Below are 24,309 nucleotides of genomic sequence, written 5' to 3'. Positions count from 1 at the left end.
CTATGAGTCTCAATATTGTCACCTCTACTTTGACTTATGGACCTACAGCGGCATCCTCTTGTCTTTTGTTCAAATTTTTAATTTATCAGCTCTAATCAGGGTGGTCTATCAACCTTTTTCCATACTCCACCCTCTCTTTTCAGTCTCTCTTCACTTGACTTTCCAAAAGAGTTGTACTGTTAACAATTCATTTTCTGCAGAGACCAGCTCAGCAGGTTAGGGTGGAAGAATGGGTGCTGTGAAACTTAAGGAAAAAGTTAACATAAAACAAGATACAGAGACATTTATATTAATTAAAGGTGGGAACCAGGGGACTCAAGGTCTCAGGGACCAAGAGCACCACCTCAAGACACCACACTGCTTTTATTCTGACCTTTAGGCATTTAACAATCATTAGCATTGAGGAAGCTTGGCTCAGCTGTCTATACATAGCATTCTAGAGAATCACCATTGTGCTTCTGCAGACAGTGTGCCTATCTGCAGCAACCAGGCATGCCTAGGTTTGCACCTCCGTTCTCCTTGCTAATGCATATCTTGCTAAGACCCCTCATAAACCCCTTGGGGCCAAGAGGCTTATCTTCCTCTTATTCTTCAGAGGACATATCATGCTGTGCCTATCTGCACAGGTCTGCATGCCTAGACCAATGCTTTAGGTCCTCATTCAGCTGGCCACATGAATAACTTATGCCTTTAGGTCTTTGTTCTTAAGCTTAAGTCATTTACCAGCACTTCGACTGTTTTTCAGGCAGGAAGATGGGGTAAAGTAAGGCAAGACAGATGGAGTTTTCAGCATAGACATTAGAAGCAAAGAGGCTAAGAAAATATTGTAGAAACATGTCTCGTGACAACTTTCCATACAAGTCTCTGTAGTATCTTTCAGCATTTGCTCTTTCTATTTAGAATCTCTCCGTTCCCAACCTTACATTTAGCTATCAACATTTGTCCATCCTTCTTTCAAGATCCACTGCCACCAAATATATGTCCTACCCACCCTTCTATTGTACCTTTTCTCTGTGAGCTTTTATTAAGTATCCATGTACTTTACGTTGTATCACTCTGTTGCTTTGTGCAAGGTCTTTGTTGCAAGTGCATGGGATAAGACCACCAGAACAAGTTCCATGTCATTTTGGATCCTTCTTTCCTATGGTCAAGTACCACATACTTGCAGTATTCTCCAACAGAACTACTGTGATTCTGCAAATGCTTTGCATCTGCATTGTTCTGAATGATAAACACTCACCACCACTGAGCAGTTGGAATGTGGAACTGTGACTGGAAAAGTGAATTTAATTTTACTTATTTGTATTTATTTTGAATTTAAATACTCACATATGGTTAACATATTGAACAGTGCAATTGAAGTGTCATACAAAATGTGAGTGATAAATCAACTACTGAGTTACTAAAATGGATTTATAATAGTAGAGGAATTTTGTTAAACCATCCAATTGATGACAAAAGAAAAATCCATGTATATAAAAGAGATAGTCTGTAATTTATGTTAAAGTCATTTATTTATTGTTATTAATTGTATACTCATATATGTCTTATGAAGAGGAAATTTGATAAATTCTTGAATATCTTCTAAATCTCTAATTATGAAAACTAACTTTGGTTTCTCTAATGACCACAGTGAATATTTTCAACTCATAGATGGAAAATTTTCTCATAGTAGGGTTTTCTATAACACTTGAGCTAAAAGACATTTTAATGTTATATGAGCTAGGTGTTAAAAATCACTAAACTGTAAGTGATTTCATGAGAACCCAAATTGGTAAGGCTGGGGATTTAAAATCCATTTAGAGGTCACTTTTTAAATTTTAGAAAATTACTTATTTTCCAATTAGCAAGGAAAACTATAATGTCTGGATTTTTAACTTACAAACCGTGAAGCATCATTGACCTCATGAAGCATCCATTATGCATAATCAATGGAGGCAAAATAAGGGAAAATTATTTAAAATTCATAAAAACAATTTTATGTGATGATTTATACTATGTGCAATGAAGTTTTTTTGTAGAAAGATAACGTTGACTCTGCCTTTTAATATGATGGAATCTTTCTTTAATTCAATAGCACTGGCTCACTGAACTGGAAATTTTAGCAATGGTCTTTGCCGCTGCCATTCATGATTACGAGCATACAGGAACTACGAACAACTTTCATATTCAGACAAGGTAAGTTAGATAAGGTTTAACTTTTCTAAATTAAAACTTGAAATTTATTGTCCTGAATGTTACTTATTTTTAAGAGGATTTCAAAATAATAAAGATGTCTAATAAGAATAGGTTTAATGGATTTTAGCAAAATGCCTTAAGCTGCAAACATTTCGATCAGTTCCTATTTATCAAGAATCTTGTATATTTTTAGTGACATGTGTAGTAATTTAAACATAAGAATGTGTGTGATGACTTCTCTCTGCCCAGAACTTACACCAAACTAATCACACAAGTCAGACTTTTATTCACTGAGCCAAATCTTGCAACATACTGTTTAAGGCATCAGTGTGGTGTCATTATTTATTTGAAAGTAATGAAATTTCACTCCTGAGGGGGAAAAAAAATCTAAACATTAAAGAAACCTTATTTACAGATTAGCATGAAATGCTATATTTGAAATAATTGGAAAATGAGATTTTTAATTACGGTGATAATGGCAGTTATTAGAATCAAAATACTAAAATAGAGGTATATTAGTCTGCTAGGGCTATCACATAATACTACAGATTGAGTGATCTAAATAACAGACATTTTCTCACAGTTCTGAAGACTAGACATCCAAGGTCAAAGTGTCAGCAAGTTGGTTTCTTCTGAGGCCTCTCCCCTTGGCTTTCAGATGGCTGACTTCTTGCTGTGTCCTCACATGGCCTTTTCTCTTCTGAAGCCATAACTTGTGTCTCTTCTTCTAAGGACATCAGTCATATTGGATTAGGATCCCACCCTTATGACCTCTTTTAAACTTAATTATCTCTTATTAAAGACCTTATTTCCAAATAAAGTCACATTCTAAGGTATCAGGGTTATAGAACTATAGACAGACAGATTTGAGGGGAACATAATTCAGTCCCTAGCAGAGCAGGTCTCTAAGCTCTTTTTGGCTGCACAGAGATCTCAGTGTCTGGGAGGCAGAATTTGATCTAGGACCCACCAGGATCCAATTCACTTGTTTACATAGGATCCTGAATTTCTAAGTCTTTCCCTAATCAGAGATGCTTAAGATGGAGATGTAAGTCGAGAGACTGATTTCTCTCTGGAGCTGCTGTAGAATTCTCTATTTTGTTAACGGAAAACTAAACCTAGTTATTTGTTTCTTTGTTCATTTTTTTAAATTAATAGACTTTATTTCTTAGAGTAGATTTAGGCTTAGGGAAAATCTGAACAGAAAGTAGAGTTATATTCCCTCCCCTAACCATACAGTTTCACCTACAGTTAACATCTTACACAACTCTGCTCCCATGGCCAGAGACAGACATATAACAATCGTTATCTTTTATAATCTAAAATGGATGTACTTAAAAATCATGGCCCCTTGATAGAGACAGAGAGAGAGGGAGAGCTGAGATTCAAACTGAAATGTTGGGGAAGGCATTCTGTCCATCCCCAGTCTTCCTAGACTCCCAGATTGACAGGACATGAAGTGAGAAGGAAGACATTGAAATCTGGTTGTGCTGCAGGGATATTTTTAACTTATACATTTACAGAATATACATATATGTTTTGTTTTCGTTTATGTTAAACATCAAGGGAAAAGTAAAATAATCAGGTCATTTTTGCTTGGCAAAGGCTCTTCTACATTCATAAGAAGTGGGATTTTAATTAAAGATATCTCATCACAGAGCTGGGCCTGTGTAGGACCACAGTTTTAGGAGCTGGAGAAGGGAGCAAGTGATTTGTTACCAATGAATACTTTTTGCTCTTTCTACCTTGAAAAGTGAAGGCAACGGATTGGCCTCAAGCAGCAGTATTACATGATCATTTCTAGCTTTCTCCTTTCATCATTCATTTACAACTGGATGAAGAACCATAATTCACTTATACTTTGGACTGCAGAGAAGGAGAAGGAGATGGAGATAAAGAAGAAGGCAGAAAAGGAGAAGGAGGAGAAGGGGAGGAGGATGAAAAAAAATACACTTTTTACCACTTTATATTAAGAAGCTCTGTATAAAAATGAGGAAGAGGGAGGCCTCGTACTTATTTTACTTATAAATTGTCTCCCAGGATCAGTTGTTTTATGGATTAATTCTACAAGAACTTGAAAATTCTGTGAACAAGAAAGCTGTAATGACTAAATTCAACAATATGCTATGCTTTTTGAAACTCACTGTGCTTCACATCTTGTCCAAGGAGAAATAACGTCTTATATACTGATATCACTCATTCAATTTTATGTTGGATTACTCATTGTTACTTGGATTTAGAGTCACTTTTCCAACATGGGAACCTATTTACTAGATAATGCAAAATGACTGAAAAACAATTTAAAACATAATGCAGGGCTAGATTTGATTTCAATACAAACATTATAATTTATGAAATCCTTGAAAGTGTAAATAAATAGAAATAATCTCCTATTTGTGAAAAGAAAATGCTAAGCTACATGTTACCATGGACACTGCATGTTGCTTAGAATCTTGTCTTTCCATAGCAGTCAAAGACCATCTCAAACATCAAAACCATTCTGTATTCTTGGTATCCTATTGAATTTATGAAACTAAATCACACATACTTTTGCTACAATTAAATCTGATTTTAAAAAAACACCTTTGCTTGTTGCTAAAAGGAAGAAATAGTGATGCGTAGAACCACATCATACAATAACCCTGCCAAAACTTCCATGGCTAGTTTGGAGTTTGTGTGATATAAAATATGTGCTTTGCAAATCACAGTTTTCCCCATGATCTCAGCAAATTTCTGGAGATACTTGGGCAAGATCTATTTAATGTTCTTTTAACGAGGACCACAGGTATGTTTTTTTAGTTCAGTTTTTTGTATATAGAGCTACCTTTTTTTTTTTTTTTTTTTTTTTTTTTTTTTTTAATGGCTGCATATGGAAGTTCCTGGACTAGGGGTTGAATTGGTTCTGTAGCTGCAGGCCTGCTCCATAGCCACAGCAATGCCAGATCCAAGCCACCTCAGCTTGTGGCAATAGCGGATCCTTAACCCACTGAGTGAGGCCAGGGATTGAACCTGCATCCTCACAGACATTATATTGGGTCCTTAACCTGCTGAGCCATGACAGGAACTCCCTGAGCTACAATTATTAAGAAATTTTTAGGCCAAGATTTAGATTATTAAAAGAAATCTATTTTGGAGATACGTACTATTAGCTAACTACATATGCTATTCTACTTTTATGATAGTGCTAGCAAAAAGAGGAAGTAATTATTCTACTGCTTATTCTATTATTCTACGTCATCACCCCATGGTGGATTAATAATCAAGCTTGGTTATCAGTCAGACTAATGATAATGATTAAGATCTCATGATACAGATCTTCAATAGATGGTTTGCAACAGAAGCCAGGTTTCTTTAGTTCTTCCTTTTATTTATCCTTGTCTACTCTTTGGTAAATCTTTAATGCTAAGGTCAGTGCTAGAATTCCACCCATTGAAAGCCTGAAATAGTAAGTCTTAATGAGGCAGTTATAGTGCTGACAGATTATGTATCTACCAGGAAGAAGGAAAAGTGAGAGGGATGTGTTGGGTATTAGTGTAAGAGGTAGTAAAATTATTACAGGTATTACCTTTACTTTCCTTTTGTAACTTTTGCTGCCTACCTCCAAGTTCTCAACTTGGATGGGTTGACCATTAAATACAGTAGCTCTGATTCCATTCCACACTTTCAAAATGATCTGGCAACCTATGAGGATAGAAGAAGCAGCAAAGGTTCCATTACATCGATCTGAGAACACTTGGAATACTTTATGCTGGAATACCAATTTCAGCAGGGAAAATTAATTAATTTGATGATCAAATAATGAGAAAATACGAACAGGAAAGAAATAAAAAACCTTCTCTTGATGAATTCATCATTTTAAAACGTAATGCTTGTTATAAATTGGTAGTGAAACATACATTTTAAGTTTTGTTTTACAAAATGGTTTTCCAAGTTTAATTGGATGCTAGAGGACCTATAATACTCAAATCAAATTATAGAATTACAAAGGAAGAAACATATAACCATAAATAGACCAAATGACTTTCATCATCCCTCCACTTTCTACCCAAAGTAACTTTAGTCCAAGAGAATAAGGCTGGGTGGCAGCTATCTGGAATAGGTACAAAGGGGTTGATTCATTTACTGATTAAATGAGATGAAGTAATTTTTTTATCTCTTTATCATATCTAGATTATCTCGAGGTATCTGGATTACAAATTGAAAGGAAAAAACATAAATACATTTAAATTCTAACAAAAGGAAAATTACACAGGTTACAAATGGAATTTATTCCTAGGTTTGACACTTAAAAATCAATTAAGCTAATCTATCACATCAACAAGCAAAAAATAAAAAATAAAAAAACTCTGATCATATCATATCAAGATGCAGAAAAGGCATTTGACAAAATCCAACAGCTGTTCATGATTTTAAAAAAATATTCAGTAAATTAGAAATAGAGGGGAATTTCCTCAACCTGATAAAGAATATATATAGAAACCTACAGCTAACATCATACTTAACAGTGAGAATCTCGAAGATTTCCCACTAAGGTCAGGAATATGGCAAGGATGTTTTACCTCTCTACTGCTTTTCAATATCATATTATACAGGTTGGGAAGGAAAACATAAAACTATCATAGATGACATGATGGTCTATGTAGAAAACCAAAAAAAAAAAAATCAACCGAAAAGCTTCTATAACGAATAAGCAATTATAGAAAACAGCAAATTTGCATGATATAAGTTTAATGCACAAAACACAGTCACTTTCATATATACCACCAATGAGCAAGTGGAATTTGTAATTAAATTTTAACTTAAATTTGAAATTAAAATATAAAACATCATTTACATTAGCATTCAAAAATTGAAATACTTAGGCATAAATCTGACAAAATATTTATAAGATGTGTATAAGGCAAAATATGAAACTCTGCTGAAAGAATTCAAAGGAGAACTAAATAAATGAAAAGCTATTCTATGTTCATTAATTAGGAAGACTCAATATTGTCAAGATGTCAGTCTATTGATCTATAGACTTAATGCAATCCCAGAAAGTTATTCTGTGGATATCAACAAGCAGATTTAATAATTATATGGAGAGGCAAAAGACTCAGAAAAGCTAACTCAGTATTGAAGCAGAGCAAAGTTGGAGAATTGACACTCTCCAACTTCTAGACTTACAATTAAGACAGCATGGTACTGGCAAAATAATAGACAAATAGGTCAGTGGAACAGAATAGAGAGGTCAGAAACACACCTGAATAAATGATCAACTAATCTTTGACAAAGGAGCAAATGCAATATAATGGAGCAAAGATAGTCTCTTCAATGTATGGTGCTGGAACAACTGGACATCCACGTACAAAAAAAAAAAAAAAAAAAAAAAAAAACTAGATACAAGTCTTATATTCTTAAGAAAAATTAACTCAAAATGAACAATAGGCCTAAATGTAAAATGCAAAATGCTGAACTCCAAGAAGACAACATAGTAGAAAATACGGATGATCTTGGGTGTGACAATGATTTTTTAGATAAAACACCAAAGCACAATTCATGAAATAAATAATAAGCTAGACTTTAGTAAAATTCAAAACTTATGCTCTACGAAAGGCCATATCAAGAGAATTGTAACACCAGCCGAAGAGTAGAAGATATTTGCAAAAGATCTGATAAAGGACTATTGTGCAAAATATATAAAGAATTCTTAAAATTCAAAAATTGGAAATAAAACAGCTGGTTTAACCTGATTAAAAATTGTCCTTAACAGACACCTCACCAAAGAAAATATACAGATGGCAAGTTAGCATATGAAAAGATGCACCATATTATATATACCAGGAAAATGCAAACTAAACAACAATGAGATATTGCTGCACATCTATGAAAAAGGCCAAAATCTAGAACACTGATAACAACAAATGCTAGTGAAAATGTAGACCAACAGGAGCCCTCATGTATTGTTGATGGGAATGCAAAATGTACAGCCATACTAGAAGACACTTTGGTAGTCTTTTACAAAATTAAACATAACTCTTACCATATGATGCAGCAATAACTCTCCTTGGTATTTACCCAAAGGAGCTGAAAAGCTTATGTCCACACCAAAACCTGCACACAGATGTTTATAGCAGCTATATCCATAATTGCCAAAACTTTAAAGCAACCTAGATACCCTTCATTAGATAAATGAATAAATAAGCTATGATATATCCAGACAATGGAATATTATGTAGTGTTCAAAAGAATTGAGCTGTCAAGCCATGAAAAGACATGAAGAAAGCTAACATGCATACTAAAACAAGCAAGAAGCCAGTCTGAAAATGCTATATATATTATATGAATACAAACATATGACATTCTGGAAAAGGCAAAACTGAAGACAATAAAAAGATCAGGGATTGCCAGGGGTTAAGGGAATAGGAAAGGAAGGATGAATTAGCAGATCACAGAGGTTTCTAGGACAGTGAAAATACTCTATATGTGGTAGATACCTGTCATTACATACATTTGTCCAAACCTATAGAATGTACACCACCAAGAGTAAACCCTTAATGGAATCTATGGACTCTGCGTGATAACAGTATTCAATTAGGTTCATCAATTCTAACAAATGTACCACTATGGTTTCTGATGCTAGCAATGGGAAAGGCTATGTATGTGTGGAATTGGGTTATATGGAAAATGTGCGTACCTCCTGGTCAATTTTGTTGTGAACCTAAAACTGCTCTGAAAAGTTAAGTCTATTTTTTTTAATTATCATACTATAAACAAAAAAAGAAACTAAGTACCTCCATAAGTTTAGGTGTTAATTACAGGATTTTTACTGATGATATGTTTTATAACTTGGATATTCTTATTGAACATTCATGAGGTCTACAGAAACCCTCTACTATAGGCACTTTGTTTTTAATTCTTAGGTCAGATGTTGCCATTTTGTATAATGATCGTTCTGTTCTTGAAAATCACCATGTGAGTGCAGCTTATCGACTTATGCAAGAAGAAGAAATGAATGTCCTGATAAATTTATCCAAAGATGACTGGAGGTGAGTTTCAGAGGAAACCTAGAGGAAATTTAATTTCAGAGGAACGTCAGGTGATTTAAAGTGAAGAAAATAGATGGAAGTCAATCCTTTACTCACACTCCAAACTCAATTCCCCTTTACTAGATGACTCTGAGGAAGATTAATACATAGAAGACTTTTTTCAGGAGCTAGGCCCTGTTAGATTGAGCTGGATTCTCTCAAGGCCAATTCAACATTTATATGCATCATAGCTAATCCAGAAAACCATGTACCATGCAACAAATACCTTAAGATACATAATTATGTACTCTCTGGAATAGAACTCTACTCAATTGTACCAATATCGGGTCCAGCATGAATTCAAAATCTTCATGTCATTCTGATTCCTTCATATATTACTTCTCTATATTGGAGTTTAGCTTTTTTAAAAATCAAAATAATTCAGTATTTGAGAAAAAACACAAATATATCATACTAAAATTACCAGGATGCAGAGGGAAATCTTACATGTTTCTCTAAGGCATCTATCTTCTTAAAAAAAAAATGGAGGGAGTTCCCGTCATGGTGCAGTGGTTAACTAATCCAACTAGGAAACGTGAAGTTGCGGGTTCGATCCCTGGTATGGCTCAGAGGGTTAAGGATCCGGCATTGCCGTGAGCTGTGGTGTAGGTTGCAGATGTGGCTCGGATCCCCTGTTGCTGTGGCTCTGGCGTAGGCCAGCGGCTGTAGCTCCGATTAGACCCCTAGCCTGGGAATCTCCATGTGCCACGGGTGCAGCCCTAGAAAAGACAAAAAAAAAAAAAAAAAAAAAAAAAAAAAAAAATTACATGAAATGGTACTGCTTGTTGCCAAGTAGGGAAAAACAATAGGATGCACCCCTGCTACTCAGCATAAACTTTCTTCCTTTCCTCTTGATCCTCTTCATCAGCATCCCCTTTATTTGACTATAGGGTTGCCAGATATAGCAAACAAAATTAAAGGACATCCAGTTAAATATAAATTTCAGATAAACATAGACTTTTTTAGTGTGATTATATCCTTAATATTCTATGACTTACGTTTTTTTTAAAAAGCCTTCGTCTTTAACAAAGTGTCTTGTTAAAAGTCTGTTAATAGGCCGAAAAAAATTCCATTCAAATGTAATATCAAAGGGTTGTTTGTTTGTTTTCTTTTAAATCAAGCTAAAAAGAAATATCCAAAGAAAAGAAGTGACGTGGGATTAAGATCTGCCTTAAAATACGTTAAAAAGTGGTTAATTCAGGGTTTAAACCAAGCCCTGATTCCCCATGATTACTTTTCCAAATAGTCAAACTTCCTTTTGCAACTTTTTTTGCAAATTTTGCAACTGTAGTAAAAATATGGGCTCACTTTTGCAACTATAGAGAAAGGTTGAAAGTGGGAGGAAGGAGGCACTTTTTTGGGGGATCCCAGTTCAGCCCTCTCATTCATTCTGCAGGAAATGATAACTCAGTTGGGTCTCCAACTAGGAATTGTAAAAGACATTGTGTCTGGGTATATGGAGAATAGAAGGGCAAAGGTAGATCCAGGTACACAAGTATGAAGATATTTCCTAAAGTCCAAGAAATTGACTATTTATATTTACGGTATTAATTTATTTCTTCATCAGTGATTATCACTCCCAGAGGTAATATTTGCATCATTAATTTTTATTGTTATTCCTTTGAATTAAGTGTTTTCTTCTCAAAGTTGATTCTCTTGCTATTTCAGTGTGATTTTTTTCTTACATTTTGTTCTTTAACATTTTTAATATTTACTCTAATAATTTACACCTGTAATGTTTTATAATATTTTTGTAATAGTAACTAAGAAGTTAATGGACAAAACATTCTAATTGCGTGTTTTTTATAGAATTGTTTTAAAAAATACCATAATATCAAGTGATTTATGATTTATCATTATTTTTGATATGATGATGTAGAATTTAATAGATCCAATGCTGTTTCCGAAAAGCTACAGAAGGTTTATTTACTAGTATAACCTTGGTAAATAGTATTTTACCAAGAATTAAAAGATGGATAGCATTTTAAAGACCTGTAGGTCTTCTATTTGCATATCTATTTATTTATTAAAGTAACTTTAGTAACCATAAATGCAGTAATTTTTAAATTTTGGCAGGAAAAATTCATGAAGTAACATTTCCCTTGTGCACTGGTTTGCCTAGTTTATTGACATATTATTAGTTGATGATTGATAACATCTAACATTTATTGATTACAATTAAAAAAACAAAATTCAGGAAGTTCCTGTGTGGCATAGCAGGTTAAGGATGTGGCATTGCCGCAGCTGTGGCACAAGCTGCAACTACTACAGCATGGGTTTGATCCCTGGCCTGGGAACTTGCACATGCCGCAGTTGTGGGCAACAACAAAAACAAAAACAAATTCAGCTAAGTAAACTTTAAATATATTATTGGCTTTATTCAACAATTCATGGATTAACATCCCATCTAGCAAATAGAAAGGAGCTCCAAATAACTACAGAATGACAGACTTTATAAGCAGAAAAAGGTGAGACAAGAAAGTTATTCTAGCAAGGAGCTATTGTTTCAGGCAAGGTCACTTTCCTCGGGGGGAAGGGGACAGGGGTCTGTCAGGTGGATTACCTCTTTAGCACTGATCAGGTAATTCCAGATTGACTGGTTTAAGTTTCCACTCCTGGAGGAGGTTAAAACTGTAATTAAGTTAGGTATTAAGTCTTGGTTTGGTGATATGAGATTAGCACAAGTGACTCCATTCAGGATCTGTTGTCTCTTTTTTTAGCATTAATTATCTGCAAAGTACAATTGAATTTTGTAGATTTCACAAAATTCTTGATTCATTTTTCCTAATTAACGTGAATATTTTGGCACAGTTGCTATTGAAACATGGGTCTCTCATAATTTAGATAAGAAAATATAATTGAGAATAATTGTACTAGCTACCTTTGATAGCTTCCATTCCCTTAATATTTGGGTAAAAGTATCCTAAGCATGAACGGTAATCTTCTCTGGTGAGAAATAATAGTTCCCTCCCATATAAAAGCACCTAGAACACTGCCTGGATTGAATAAATACTGAAAAAATTGAGGTAGATTTATTAACAACAAATTCTGTCTTTAAAGTAGTTTTTCTTTTAAATTGGTAAGATCCTTTCTGATATTATTATTTCTAAAAATAATATGTAGAAATTATGAGGTGGGGGGTGTTCCCATCATGGCTCAGCCGAAATGAATCTGACTAGGAACCATGAGGTTGCGGGTTTGATCCCTAGCCTTGCTCAGTGAGTTAAGGATCTGGTGTTGCTATGAGCTGTGGTGTAGGTCGCACACAGGCTGTGTGTCTGATGCTGCTGTGGCTGTTGGGTAGGCCGGCAGCTGTAGCTCTGATTGGAACCCTGGCCTGAGAATCTCCTTATGCTGCAGGTGTGGACCTAAAAAGAAAAAAAAGAGAGAGAGAGAGTGGTGGGGAGGGTTGTGGGTGTAGGGGCAAAGCATCCCATTCTTTGAAAGGAGATATTAATGAACATGATTCACAGATCACTCTCCTGGCAGTATCCTAAAGCCAAACTTTTGTAAGCTCTTTTACATTTAAAATGTATAATTTTGTGCCCATATCCATTAGAAAAAATAACATATCATTTGTAATATTTAGGGAAATGTTCCACTTGAGAATAATAAAGGGCCAAACAAACCTTTCTCCTTTTGATGTCTCCTCAGGGATCTTCGGAACCTAGTGATTGAAATGGTTTTATCTACAGACATGTCAGGTCACTTCCAGCAAATTAAAAACATAAGAAACAGTTTGCAGCAGCCTGAAGGGTAGGTTATTTTCTTTTTCATGTTCAAGCTCCATGGGCTTGGACTCAGATAAGACTGTAATTGGTTACTTAGATCTGATAATTTGAACATGTCCTTATTTTGACAGCCTTGACAGAGCCAAAACCATGTCCCTGATTCTCCACGCAGCAGACATCAGTCACCCAGCCAAATCATGGCAGCTGCACCACCGATGGACCATGGCCCTGATGGAGGAGTTTTTCCTACAGGTGCCTCTTTTACGCTGTGTCTATGCAGATATTTTTGGAAATAGTGACTACCCATATTGGCATACATCTTTTCTATATAGAATCCAGGGCTTGTGACTTGTTATTATCAACTGGTCATAATACATTCTTGGGACTTTAGGCAGAATACATTGATCTTTTTAGATAAATATATTAAGTAATTCTATATAATATAATACATGTTTTAAAGAGTATCAAGTTTTGGATCTCAGATGGCACAAGAGAGAGAGAAATAGAGTTTTTAATCTGAAGTTAAAGGTGAAATGCTAGAGTAGAGGTAGCAAAAAGCTTTAATCATCAAAAGGAAAAGGGAGGATATACAACACTTCTGCATGCATCTTTTTGGTTAGAATTTATTTAGACATACATAATTGCAAGGGTGGTTGAGAAATACAGTTCTTAGCTGGGTGAACACATACCTGATTATAAAAATCTAATGTCATGTGACAAAGCAAGCCTGGATATTGTTGATGAAAAATTAATCAATAGTCAATGTAAGAAAGAAATGGAAAATTTTATTTGAGCCAAATTGAGGATTATAACCTAGAGAACTCTGAGAACTATTCCAAAGAGGTTAATGGGAGGCCAGTATGTATGTGATTTTGGCAAAAGGGGTGCGTGCAATCAAGCATACATCTCAATAGAGCTTGCTTCAAGTCACAAGGAACAGAATCCTGATAATGGTTTTAGTGCTTTTCTAAGCGTGGACCAATAATACAAACAGCAATAAATCTTTAAAATGCATACTGTGGAGTTCCTGTGATGGGTCAGCAGTTAACGAACCCAACTAGCATCCACGAGGACATGGATTTGATCCCTGGCCTACTCAGTGGGTTAAGGATCTGGCATTGCCATGACCTATGGTATAGGTTGCAGATGCGGCTTGGATTGGATCCAGCATTGCTGTGTCTGTGGCTTAGGCCAGCGGCTTTAGCTCCCATATGACCCTTAACCTGGAAACCTCTATATGCTGTGGGTGAGGCCCTCAAAAGACAGAATAAATAAATAAATGAAATGCATACCGTGATTCCCTTTATATAAAGTTCAAAAACTGGCAAAATTAATCTGTGGTGATTGAAATCTGAGCAATAGTGCCTGCCCTGGATTCACTAGAAGAGGTTAAGGAAACATTCTGGTGGTGATGGAAGTGTTTTATATATCCTGATTGAATGTTAGTTACACAAATGTGTTCATGATTTATACAGTTAGGATTTGTACATAAATTTTTCCTTGCTTTAATAAAGAATACATCAGAATGAAGGTGCTTCACCGAAGACTTAAAGGACTATATATATAAAAAAAAAAAAAAATGTTAAAAAATAACTCTAATAAATCCCAGAAACTCTTGAAAATTGCTATTAGATGTCCAAGTATCATGATTTGTATCATCTTTGTCTTTTATTGACTTAAAACCAGATGAACACTCTGACAAAAATCAAGACTAATGAATTCAGCGAAAGTGAGTCCAGATGTTCTTGAAGTTCACCACCTTGTTCTTGAAGTTCACCACCTTTTTCTTGAATTTTCTAGAAAGGTGACTGATAAATAATAAAGAAGTTCCAGACATGCAGTGATTTTTGACATCTGAAATTCAGAGGAGAGGAACATTGTTTCATGAGGCTATTTATCTCCTCTGCTGTTCTCAGTGCCCAATAAACAGTGACTCAGATATCTGAATATTAGAGATTAAAATATATCCAACACAAAACGTCAGGTCTCAGAATGAATATGACATCATGATGCTTGGAATGTCTTTTTGATCTGTATTTGCCAGAATGTGTTAGAGTAAGGAGGTGTCAGGTTCTTGCTTTGTTTGATGAGACTCTTGATGGGCAATGATAAGCATTTGTGTGACCCCGAAATATTCGAAAATAACAATTTTTGCTTGAATGACCTAAACACATAAGGTAAGATACTTAAAGATCAAAGGAGAGCAAAGTGTATGCGTTAATATGGGCTACTATAAATCAAGCTATCTCTGCTTACATTGCCCCATCTTTTCAACTGTGCAAATCCTCTCAGATCATAATAAGTTAATATAGAGATGATTTTAATAATAGAATAATATTTAATAACAGAATCTTATCTTTTCTCTGGATTTTCAAAAATAAATGACTTTTCTTCCAGTGTTATTGAGATATATTTGGCATACAGCTTTGTATAATTTGAAGGTATAAAGCATAAATCATGATAAGTTAATAAACAAATAAATTAGTAAACACCCATTATCTCATATAGATATAAAATTAAATAGAAAAAACCTTTTCCTTGTGATGAGAACTTTTAGGATTTACTCTCTTAATATCTTTCATATGTAACTTATATAAGTGTTAATTGTATTTATCATGTTGTACATTATATCCCTAGTACTTTTTTATAACTAAAAGTTTGTACTTTTTTCTTGCCTTCATCCAATTGACTTTTAAATTCCCTTCAGAAATATATTTAGCAAAACAGGAGAATGTGGAGTTAAAGGTCAAAATGATTGAGTGTATACTTTTATAACCATGTTTAATAAGCAAAACAAGTTTATCTTCATGAGACACACTAAAATACAACATTGACTCTAACAGGAGTCAATTTTTTTATGCTTTCAGCTAAATGAATCTCTCTACCATTAATTATCTTAGCCATACCATATATTTTAACCCTTTGGATGTAGCTGCAGCAATGAATTTAAAACCTCTTGGTATAAACATTGCTCTGAATGTTTTTGACATAAGCTATTTAACTGGATCTATGTATCTATGCCTATGTCCTAGAAATTGTCAGGACTGCAGTGTTTTCTCCATGTTTTTTTCTTATTCTTGCCAATACTTAGTTACATAACCACTTATAACTATCACTTTGTAGATCCCGCATTGCTGATAAATAACTTCTTGCTATGTATCTAGCCAAGATAAGGGTCTTTTTTTTTTTTAATCTCAGTTGAAAGAGCAGGTTTATAAAGCAATTTGAAAATATATTCCTTCATTCCTGCAACACATACTAAGAATCTGAATTGTGTAATGTGTCATGTGATCTTCTGACTGTCCTAGGGAATTTAAGGCAAATAAGGCAAGGTCTGCCCAGAACATTATCACTTCCCCCAGCTGCAGTAAAAATGTAAGCATTTGTGTTTTTTGGTTAAAGTAAGGATTTGATGTATATTGGGCAAATATAGCAAGTCCAATAATGCATAGTAAGATATAATTGGACTTTGTTGCAACAACCCCAAGTATAAACCCTAGCTTTCTCTCTTCCAGCAGTGGTGGATATGAGCCTTCACCTTCTTAGCTATAAGAAGAAATTAGGAATTCCCGTCCTGGCGCAGTGGAAACGAATCTGACTAGGATCCATGAGGTTGTGGGTTTGATCCCTGGCCTTTCTCAGTGGGTTAAGGATCCGGCATTGCTGTGAGCAGTGGTGTAGTTTGCAGAGGCGGTTCAGATCTGGTGTTACAGTGGCTCTGGTGTAGGCTGGCAGCTACAGTTCTGATTAGACCCCCAGCCAGGGAACCTCCATATGCAGTGGGAGTGACCCTAGAAAAGGCAAAAAGACAAAAAAAAAAAAAACAAAACAGAAGCAATTAATACACATTCTGCCTCCTCCCCAGCTCCCCAGGATGGCTGTGAGGAACAATGTGATAGAATGAATGTGAGAGGTTTCCTTACATATGCAAATGGAACGAATTGGTGTTACTTGTTATCCTCCTTGTCTATTTTAATCTTTATATGTTTCTTACATAAAGAATCAGAGAACCATTGGTTATGGAATATTTTATTTGATAGTCACTTAAAGCCTTTGAAGACTCTGAGCATAATTTTTAGAACGCATTCTCAATACCACCATGAATTTAAAAACCAGCCAGTTAGGGAAGCATTGTTCCTTTTGCTGTGGAGAATATGGCACTAGACTTGAAATTCCTTCAATGAGTTTTAAGCAAAATTAGAGACTGGATATAAATTCAAGAAGTCAAAAAAAGTACTCAAAGGAAAGAGCTAATTTTAGGACTTTCATGAGCAACAATAGAATTTATGTGTGTGCATGTATATGATATATGTCTTTATCTATTTATGTATCTGTGCTTTAGAAGAATCCAGAAGTAGTTTGGTACACATTGACTTCTAAATCAGTTTTTTATTAATTTTTCTGCAAAGTTTATTTTATCAAACAAATGGGCTTAAATAGACATTAAAATTTTTAAAACAATGTTTTTCTGGAAGACAAACTGATTTCTGGATACAAAGCTATTTCCACCATTTTTAAATTGTTATTTTACCCTAAATTGTGTACAGCCAGACTCTATTTTCTTCAACATTGCTAGAAGTAGTACAAAATGCGTTATTTCAAAATAAATCTTATTATCTATAGAAATAAAAATGTACTTAGTACATTCTCAGCCAAGGATCTGTCACTAAAAATCATAGATACAACCAAAAAAATTTATAAACATAAAGAACTATAGCTATGAGCCAGTATAATAATTTAAGATATAAAAAAATTAAAGCTTATAGTTTTAAGAGGCATAAAAGTATTTTAACATTGATTACATAAGGGATACTAATGTTCTGTAAAATATTTCTAACACTCACACTCCAGCAGTTATATGATATTGTAAATTTTACTGAAAGTGAATACATTAGTTATAATAAGCATTAAACATTCAAACAGTTTGGGGGCTTTCTTAGATTTTAGAAAGGTCCATTTTTAGGAGGAATGAAGGAAAGTAATTAGATGGCCTAAATCCCTTAAGTTGTCCAAAGAAGGCCAAACTAATGCATCATCCCCCTTTCACAATTAAATTTCACTGTAGAACTGATGGTCTCTCAAATTCTACCACTGGCCTTACAGTGGCCCCAAGCCTATGGTCAGGAACTTCTTACATGTCTGTTGTTGATGTTGCTTCTGTGATTAAAACTCTTCTCAAGAGTTGTGCACCCCTTCTTATCTTCTTTATTTCTTTAAAACTGTAGAAATTGTTTTGGCTTCAGAGAAAATACAAGAAGAAAAAAAGGAAAAAAGAAAAATGTGTTATTAAATCACTGGATTAGACATTTTGCTGATAGCTATCAAAGCATTTCACAGTGTTAGGAAAGCATGAAAACAGTTACAGGCGTACCTCATTTATTGTGCTTTAATTTTTGTGCTTCATAGATACTGTGTTTTTACAAACAGGTTTGTGGCAATTCTAGTGGCACCATTTTTCCAACAGAATTTGCTTACCTCATGTCTCTGTGTCATATTTTGGTAATTCTCACAGTATCTCATACTCTCATTTTTATTATATGTATTTGTTATGGTGATCTGTGATTAGTGATCTTTAATGTTACTATTGCAGTTGTTTGGGGGTGCCACAAACTGTGCCTATATAAGAAGGCAGACTTAATTGATAAAAGCTGTTTGTGTTCTGACTGTTCACTGACTAGCCATTCGCCTGTCTCTCTCCCTCTCCTTGGGCTTCCCTATTCCCTGAGACAGGACAGTATTGAAATTAAGCCAACTAATAACCCAGAATGGCCTCTAAGTGTTCAAGTGAAAGGAGAATTGTTGTCTCTCACTTTCAGTCAAAAACAAGAAATAATTAATCTTAGTAAAGAAGACATATCAAAAGCTGAGATAGGCTGAAAGCTAGGCCTTTTTTTGCCAAAAATTTAGCCAAGTTGTGAATGCAAAGAAAAACTCTTTAAGGAAATAAAAGTATTACTCCTGTGAATGCATGAATTATAAGAAAGTAAAACAGCCTCATTACTCATATGGGAAAATTTTTATTGGTCTAATTGAAGGTTATACCAGAAACAATATTTCCTTAAACCAACATCTAATCCAGAGGAAGACCCTAATTCCCTCGTCCTATTGAGTTTCTCACACTTACTAGACTACAGTATGGTGTTAACTTTTATATGTACTATAAAACCAAAAACTTATAAAGCTCACTTTATTGCAATGTTTGCTTTATTGTGGTGGTCTGAAACCAAACCCACAATATCTTTAGGTATGTCTGTACTAGGTCTTCATTGTGGCCTTTCAGAAGAAACCCCCCCAAACCCCCAAAGGAATTGCTAAGATAGACATAAACTGTCAGGCCTGAGTACATCTGGCTGCCTTGTGTTTCCAAGACAGTGGAGCCACTTTCTCCACCTCCCTGTAGGCTCATCTCCAAGAAAAGATGTAGAGATTCAAGGGCATAATTAAATAGTTGATTGATTAATTGAGTTTAGTGGCCTAGGGACCTATGATTTTGCTCCAAATACTTGTGTACTCCATGTACCAGAACATATGTGTATTAAGTTAATGATTTTTAAAAGTATATTTTGACCTCCTATGTATAGATAGCATCCTCAAGTGAAAGCTCAAATTCCAAGAAAAATATAAACTGGTTGACTTACACAGCATCTATTTTTTTAATGTCTGATTTTGTCTTGATGAAAAGTAAATGTTTCCTATTCAGGGACAGAGTAAGGAAAATTATTAAGTTTATCAGACTTATATTAAGAGATCCTGACTCTCACTTATATATCTTTCCTTCCTCCTTAGAAGACCTCCCTTGTCCTATTGAATTTCTAATTCCCTTGTAGTCTGGCTCCAGGGCCCCCTACTCCTGTTGTACTCATGGCCTTTATTCACCCTAAAGAATAAATAACACTTTAAAATATTTATAAATAAATTAAATAATTAATACACTTTAGCATTCAATATACTTAGCCGTGGAAATGTAATGTTCTAAATCAGTTGTGGAGTATAAGAAACAAAGATTATAAAATCTCCCATTTCATTTGTAAAATCAACCCTACATATGTCTAGAAATACCTAAATCCTATATGAAAATTCTGCCATCCAGCATTCTATGAAATAGAGCTCATGGAAGGTAAATCATCACAATGCTTTTTTCAGTCCCAAACAATTATTTTCGGGTCAAACAAGAAACTTAAGTTATATAAAACTACATCTATTACAATATTGCCAGCACCTTGACCAATAAAAGCAATCAGTTGTCTCTGCACATATCAATTAAGTATCTCCAATATTACATTTCCCAGGAAGTCTGTATCTTTATTTCTATTTTAATAATCATTATTATTTATATTCTAACATGAAATGTTAATGATATTATTCTTGCACTTTTTCCTTAACATGTTAAAATCAGATCCACATTAGTCTTTAAATCAAGCTTTCATCCAGAATGTCTTATTTCTCTTAGTGTCACCAAAGTCTCCTTTTCATTCAGGTTTGAATCATAAGGCTCATCCTTAACTTACCCAAGCCATCCTCCACACCGCCAACAAATTAATCTTTCAAAAGTAAAATTCCTGTCATGTCACTTCCATCTAGAAAAAAAGAGGGAGAAAAGCTAATGCCTCTCCATTACATGTAAATTAAGTACTAGTCCTTTTTCCTATGGTTTAACACCATCCAGAGTATACATTAGACATCCTGGATGGTGCACAGCTCTGGATTTTTGCTGTTATGAATTATGATTCTTATTATCTAGCATCTAATGACTACTAAATATAAATATTAGGCAGTATCCTTAGGCTTCACATAAATTATCTTAGACAACTTCAGAATTATCCTATTAGGTAGACACTATCATATCCTTAGTCCTAAAACGAGTCAACTGAAATCACCAAGTAAAGAGAGGAGAAGAATTCATTTCAGCAAAAGGTTTGGTATGTCTAAAGTAACAGAGATAGCCCATCAAACAGCAGTGATTCAGTTCTGTGTCTTATGACTCCAAGGTTAATGACACTAATAATTCCCCTCCATCTGTCCCTTAAGCTGAGTATAAATATTAATTCCAATGGAATGGATGTTGTTATTCTCTCAGAGAATGACGAAGGTTGCTGGGAGAGGTCATGGAAATTCTTTCTTTATTTTCTCTAAGTCATGACATAGTAAAACATTCTTGTTTGTAGCTACTTTGCCTACTTCTTTAATGACCAGATCTAGATTTTCCCAAGCAATTCTGATTTCAAACTTTCCACCCCTCATAATCAGAGACATGGTTTAGGAGAAGTGTACCGGAAAACATCATCAATAAAACCTTTAAAGCCACATGTTGTCATGATGTAGCAATCATGATGAAGAGTTGTTAGAAAAAGCAGACAAAGAAAATGGAAGTTCTCAGAAGGTGTTACCTTGTAACATGGGCTCAGCCACAAAGCAAAAGACCAGTCCCTTTGTCCCCTAATTTCAGAACCTGACCATGTATCCTAAGTTGTGGTCTTATGCAAGGCCAGGGTACCCTGTGAGGGTATATAACCAACAGCTTAGGAGAAAATAGAGCCCAAAGCATTCCTTCCAAATGTCCAGATGGACGTTCCCTTGTGGCACAAGGAGTTAAGGATCCTTCATTGCCGCAGCTATAGTGCAGGTTGCAACTGCGGTGCAAGTTTGATCCTTGACCTGGGAACTTCCACTTGCCATGGATGCAGTGGGAAAAAAAAAAAAAAAAAGAAAAAGTCCAGGCAATTGAAGCAATCAGGAACAAGTCAAGTATCCTCTCTCATCTTTCTTTGTGAGTGCATCCCCTTGAATGTAAAGAACCAATATTTGATAAATCTTATCATAATAAAGCATTGCCCAGAGTAGCCACCTTTATTTCAGGAGATGAAAATCTAATTACCTCTTATGATGTTAAACCCAAACAAAAATGGAATTCTTTAACCTTTGTGTTCAGTTAATCTTCAGTCAATAAGATCAGATAATAAAAACTCAGTGACATTTCAATTTTCTCTGAGAAGAATACATTAAATTAAAATTTATGCATACAGAGTGTAAGAATGTTGAAGATATTTCTCATTACTTGCTGTAGGAGATTCAGTAAAACTTGGTTAATAAATAGAAAGATGTTTCAAAATGCTCTTACATTTTTACCTTTAAGAAGTCTAATCATAAAGTCTTGATACTAAAGATCTGCTGATGTACTTGGCATGGAAGAAAAAGAAGAACAGAAAAACCCATGAGCTGGATTGTTAATTAAATTCCAGAGAACACACCAAGATAATTATTTTAGGGTAAATTTAGAAAATACCAAAGAGCAGAGGTTTGCCTCTATATAATCAAGAGGTTTGTAAAACAAGTGCAGAGTCTCCATGTTCTGAAAGTGTTCATGTTTTTTTACCTGTGCAATATGTGCAGTATGTTTTTTACCTGTGCAGTGTGTCCCCAAACGGAGACCATTTTGGTAAAATTAAATAAACTTAGATGAAAGCTTTTGATTTTATAATAATGCTAATTAAGAAATAAAAGATGCAGCTTTTTAGGCTTTTTATCTAAGCTGCTCTTAGTTTCTCCACACCAAGTCTGTGCTAATGGGTTTTCCTTTTTACAGGGAGATAAAGAAGCTGAATTAGGGCTTCCATTTTCCCCGCTTTGTGATCGGAAGTCGACGATGGTGGCCCAGTCTCAAATAGGTAATGCTGAAGACTGGTGGTTGTGGAGAACGGGTGTGTGCCTGTCAGTTTTCATATGGATACATGCTGTTCATCCATGTAAACCTCACTCCATATTCACAATAAATTTGATCTTTAGACTGATCTATATGGTGGTGAATGATGAAAATTTTGAGACAGTCTCAAAATGAATTCAATAAAGCAGTATCAGTAAATAATTGTTATTCTCTTTGTAATCCTTTTACAAAAATAGAAAGCATTCCTGTGCAAAAACAGCATTTTTTGGTTTAGTTGCTGATCATTTTTTTGTAATTTAATCCTTTATATACAGGATAATCCAGTTAAAATATTGATATTAATATCTGTTCTGTTCTTACTAAGTTTGCATAATATGCTTCATATACTAGCTCATATTCTTTCTTTGGGGGGGGGGCGGAATCCTAGTAAATAGAGAAGCAAACAATAGGAAACTTGTAAAATGATATTGCTCCCTGCCACATTTATTCTTTTCATTGATATTTATGTTGGGGGCTTCAAGTCTAGCCCATGATTAAAACATATTATTGCTATGCTGCGTGGCTGAAATATTGATGCTACCTAAGCCAGCATCTTCATTACTGAACTCTATGATCAATAAACATAAGGATCACCACCTTACATCTCTAGTTGCTCTGGCTAGTACCACCTCCGAAAAAGTGGTGAACGGCTATCAGAAAACTTCTTGGCTCACAGCATAATTACACTGTGTTTCTTCTACAGTGACTGTGTCTCGACCTCTTATGTGCAGCCGCTTATTTAAAAAAAAAAGAAAGCTTCTTGGTTTGACATTTCCCCTTTTCCACGCATGTTCCAGCAGTTATTCTAGCTACCATAACACAGGTGCCGCTTGTCATTTAACAGGTGTGACTGTGGCAGGTTAAGGACCTCCTTAGGCAAGCTGAGAAAGATGGAAGTTTCTGAAGCTTGTTGCTCTACTGAAAATCACTTCTACGTTAGTAGAGGTGACACTCATTTGATAGTCTCTAGACCCCAGGCACTTAAAACCATAGACAAAACATGAAATCAACACCCTGGATGGTCGATTAACTTTGATTTAACTTGAAGGCATCATTTAAAAGAGAAAATATTGAAGTTTTTAATTAAAAATGCACCTTAATGTGTGCTATGATTAATCTAGTTACTGGAAATGTGAATTATTTTATCCAGTTTTTGGAAAGATGGGATAATTTTAAAACGTGGATCTTTTGTTTAAAAAGCCCTCCCCTGGTGTTCTTATATCCAGATGGTAATCTGTTGCTTCCAGTCATGTTTAAGACAACAAGCACTTGATTTCCAAAATCACACATTTCCAGGGTATTGGGTGTACACAGAGTTTGTCTCCTCCACCTAAACATAGGTGGCAAATTCTCCTTAAAGATCACGCCCCAGTCTCTGTGTGTCATTTTCTATTTTGATGAGTACTTTAAAAGGTATTTATTCAATCCTGACATCTCAAAGTGTTGGGATTAACGCTGTGTCCCAGAGATGTTAACTGTTCTCTGGTTGATTTGACAGACTACGCCTACACACTGAGAACTAATGCTTTACATCCTGAGACTCAAACAGAAATTTGAAATATTAACATACTGGCAGAAAGTCCTGACTGATATGGTAAGAGAGGAAAAAAGTGGTTGCCTTCCTGTGGCCTGA

The 24,309-nt window shown here is 34.9% G+C and overlaps 1 protein-coding gene across 24 annotated transcripts in view; it reads left to right on the top strand.

The window, feature by feature from the left end:
• The window catches only part of PDE1A (phosphodiesterase 1A), a 347,596-nt gene that overhangs the window by 293,736 nt on the left and 29,551 nt on the right, over positions 1-24,309 (top strand). For all 24 annotated transcript variants that reach the window (XR_014829869.1, XR_014829871.1, XR_014829872.1 and 21 more), the window contains 5 exons: positions 2,078-2,178; positions 9,081-9,206; positions 12,900-13,001; positions 13,108-13,228; positions 22,560-22,641. Coding sequence is in view for 15 of the 24 variants with exons in the window: in XM_085000028.1 (XP_084856154.1) it covers positions 2,078-2,178; positions 9,081-9,206; positions 12,900-13,001; positions 13,108-13,228; positions 22,560-22,641 (532 nt within the window). In the remaining 9 variants the exon portion in view is untranslated. The remainder of the gene's footprint in view (positions 1-2,077; positions 2,179-9,080; positions 9,207-12,899; positions 13,002-13,107; positions 13,229-22,559; positions 22,642-24,309) is intronic.

Source organism: Sus scrofa, chromosome 15 (genome assembly GCF_054392235.1).
Source record: "Sus scrofa isolate SSC_HxYL_T2T_F1_AM1 chromosome 15, Sscrofa_HxYL_maternal_Yorkshire_Landrace_v2.0, whole genome shotgun sequence".
NCBI classification, from domain to species: Eukaryota; Metazoa; Chordata; class Mammalia; order Artiodactyla; family Suidae; genus Sus; species Sus scrofa.
This window is presented reverse-complemented; position numbering and strand designations above follow the sequence as displayed.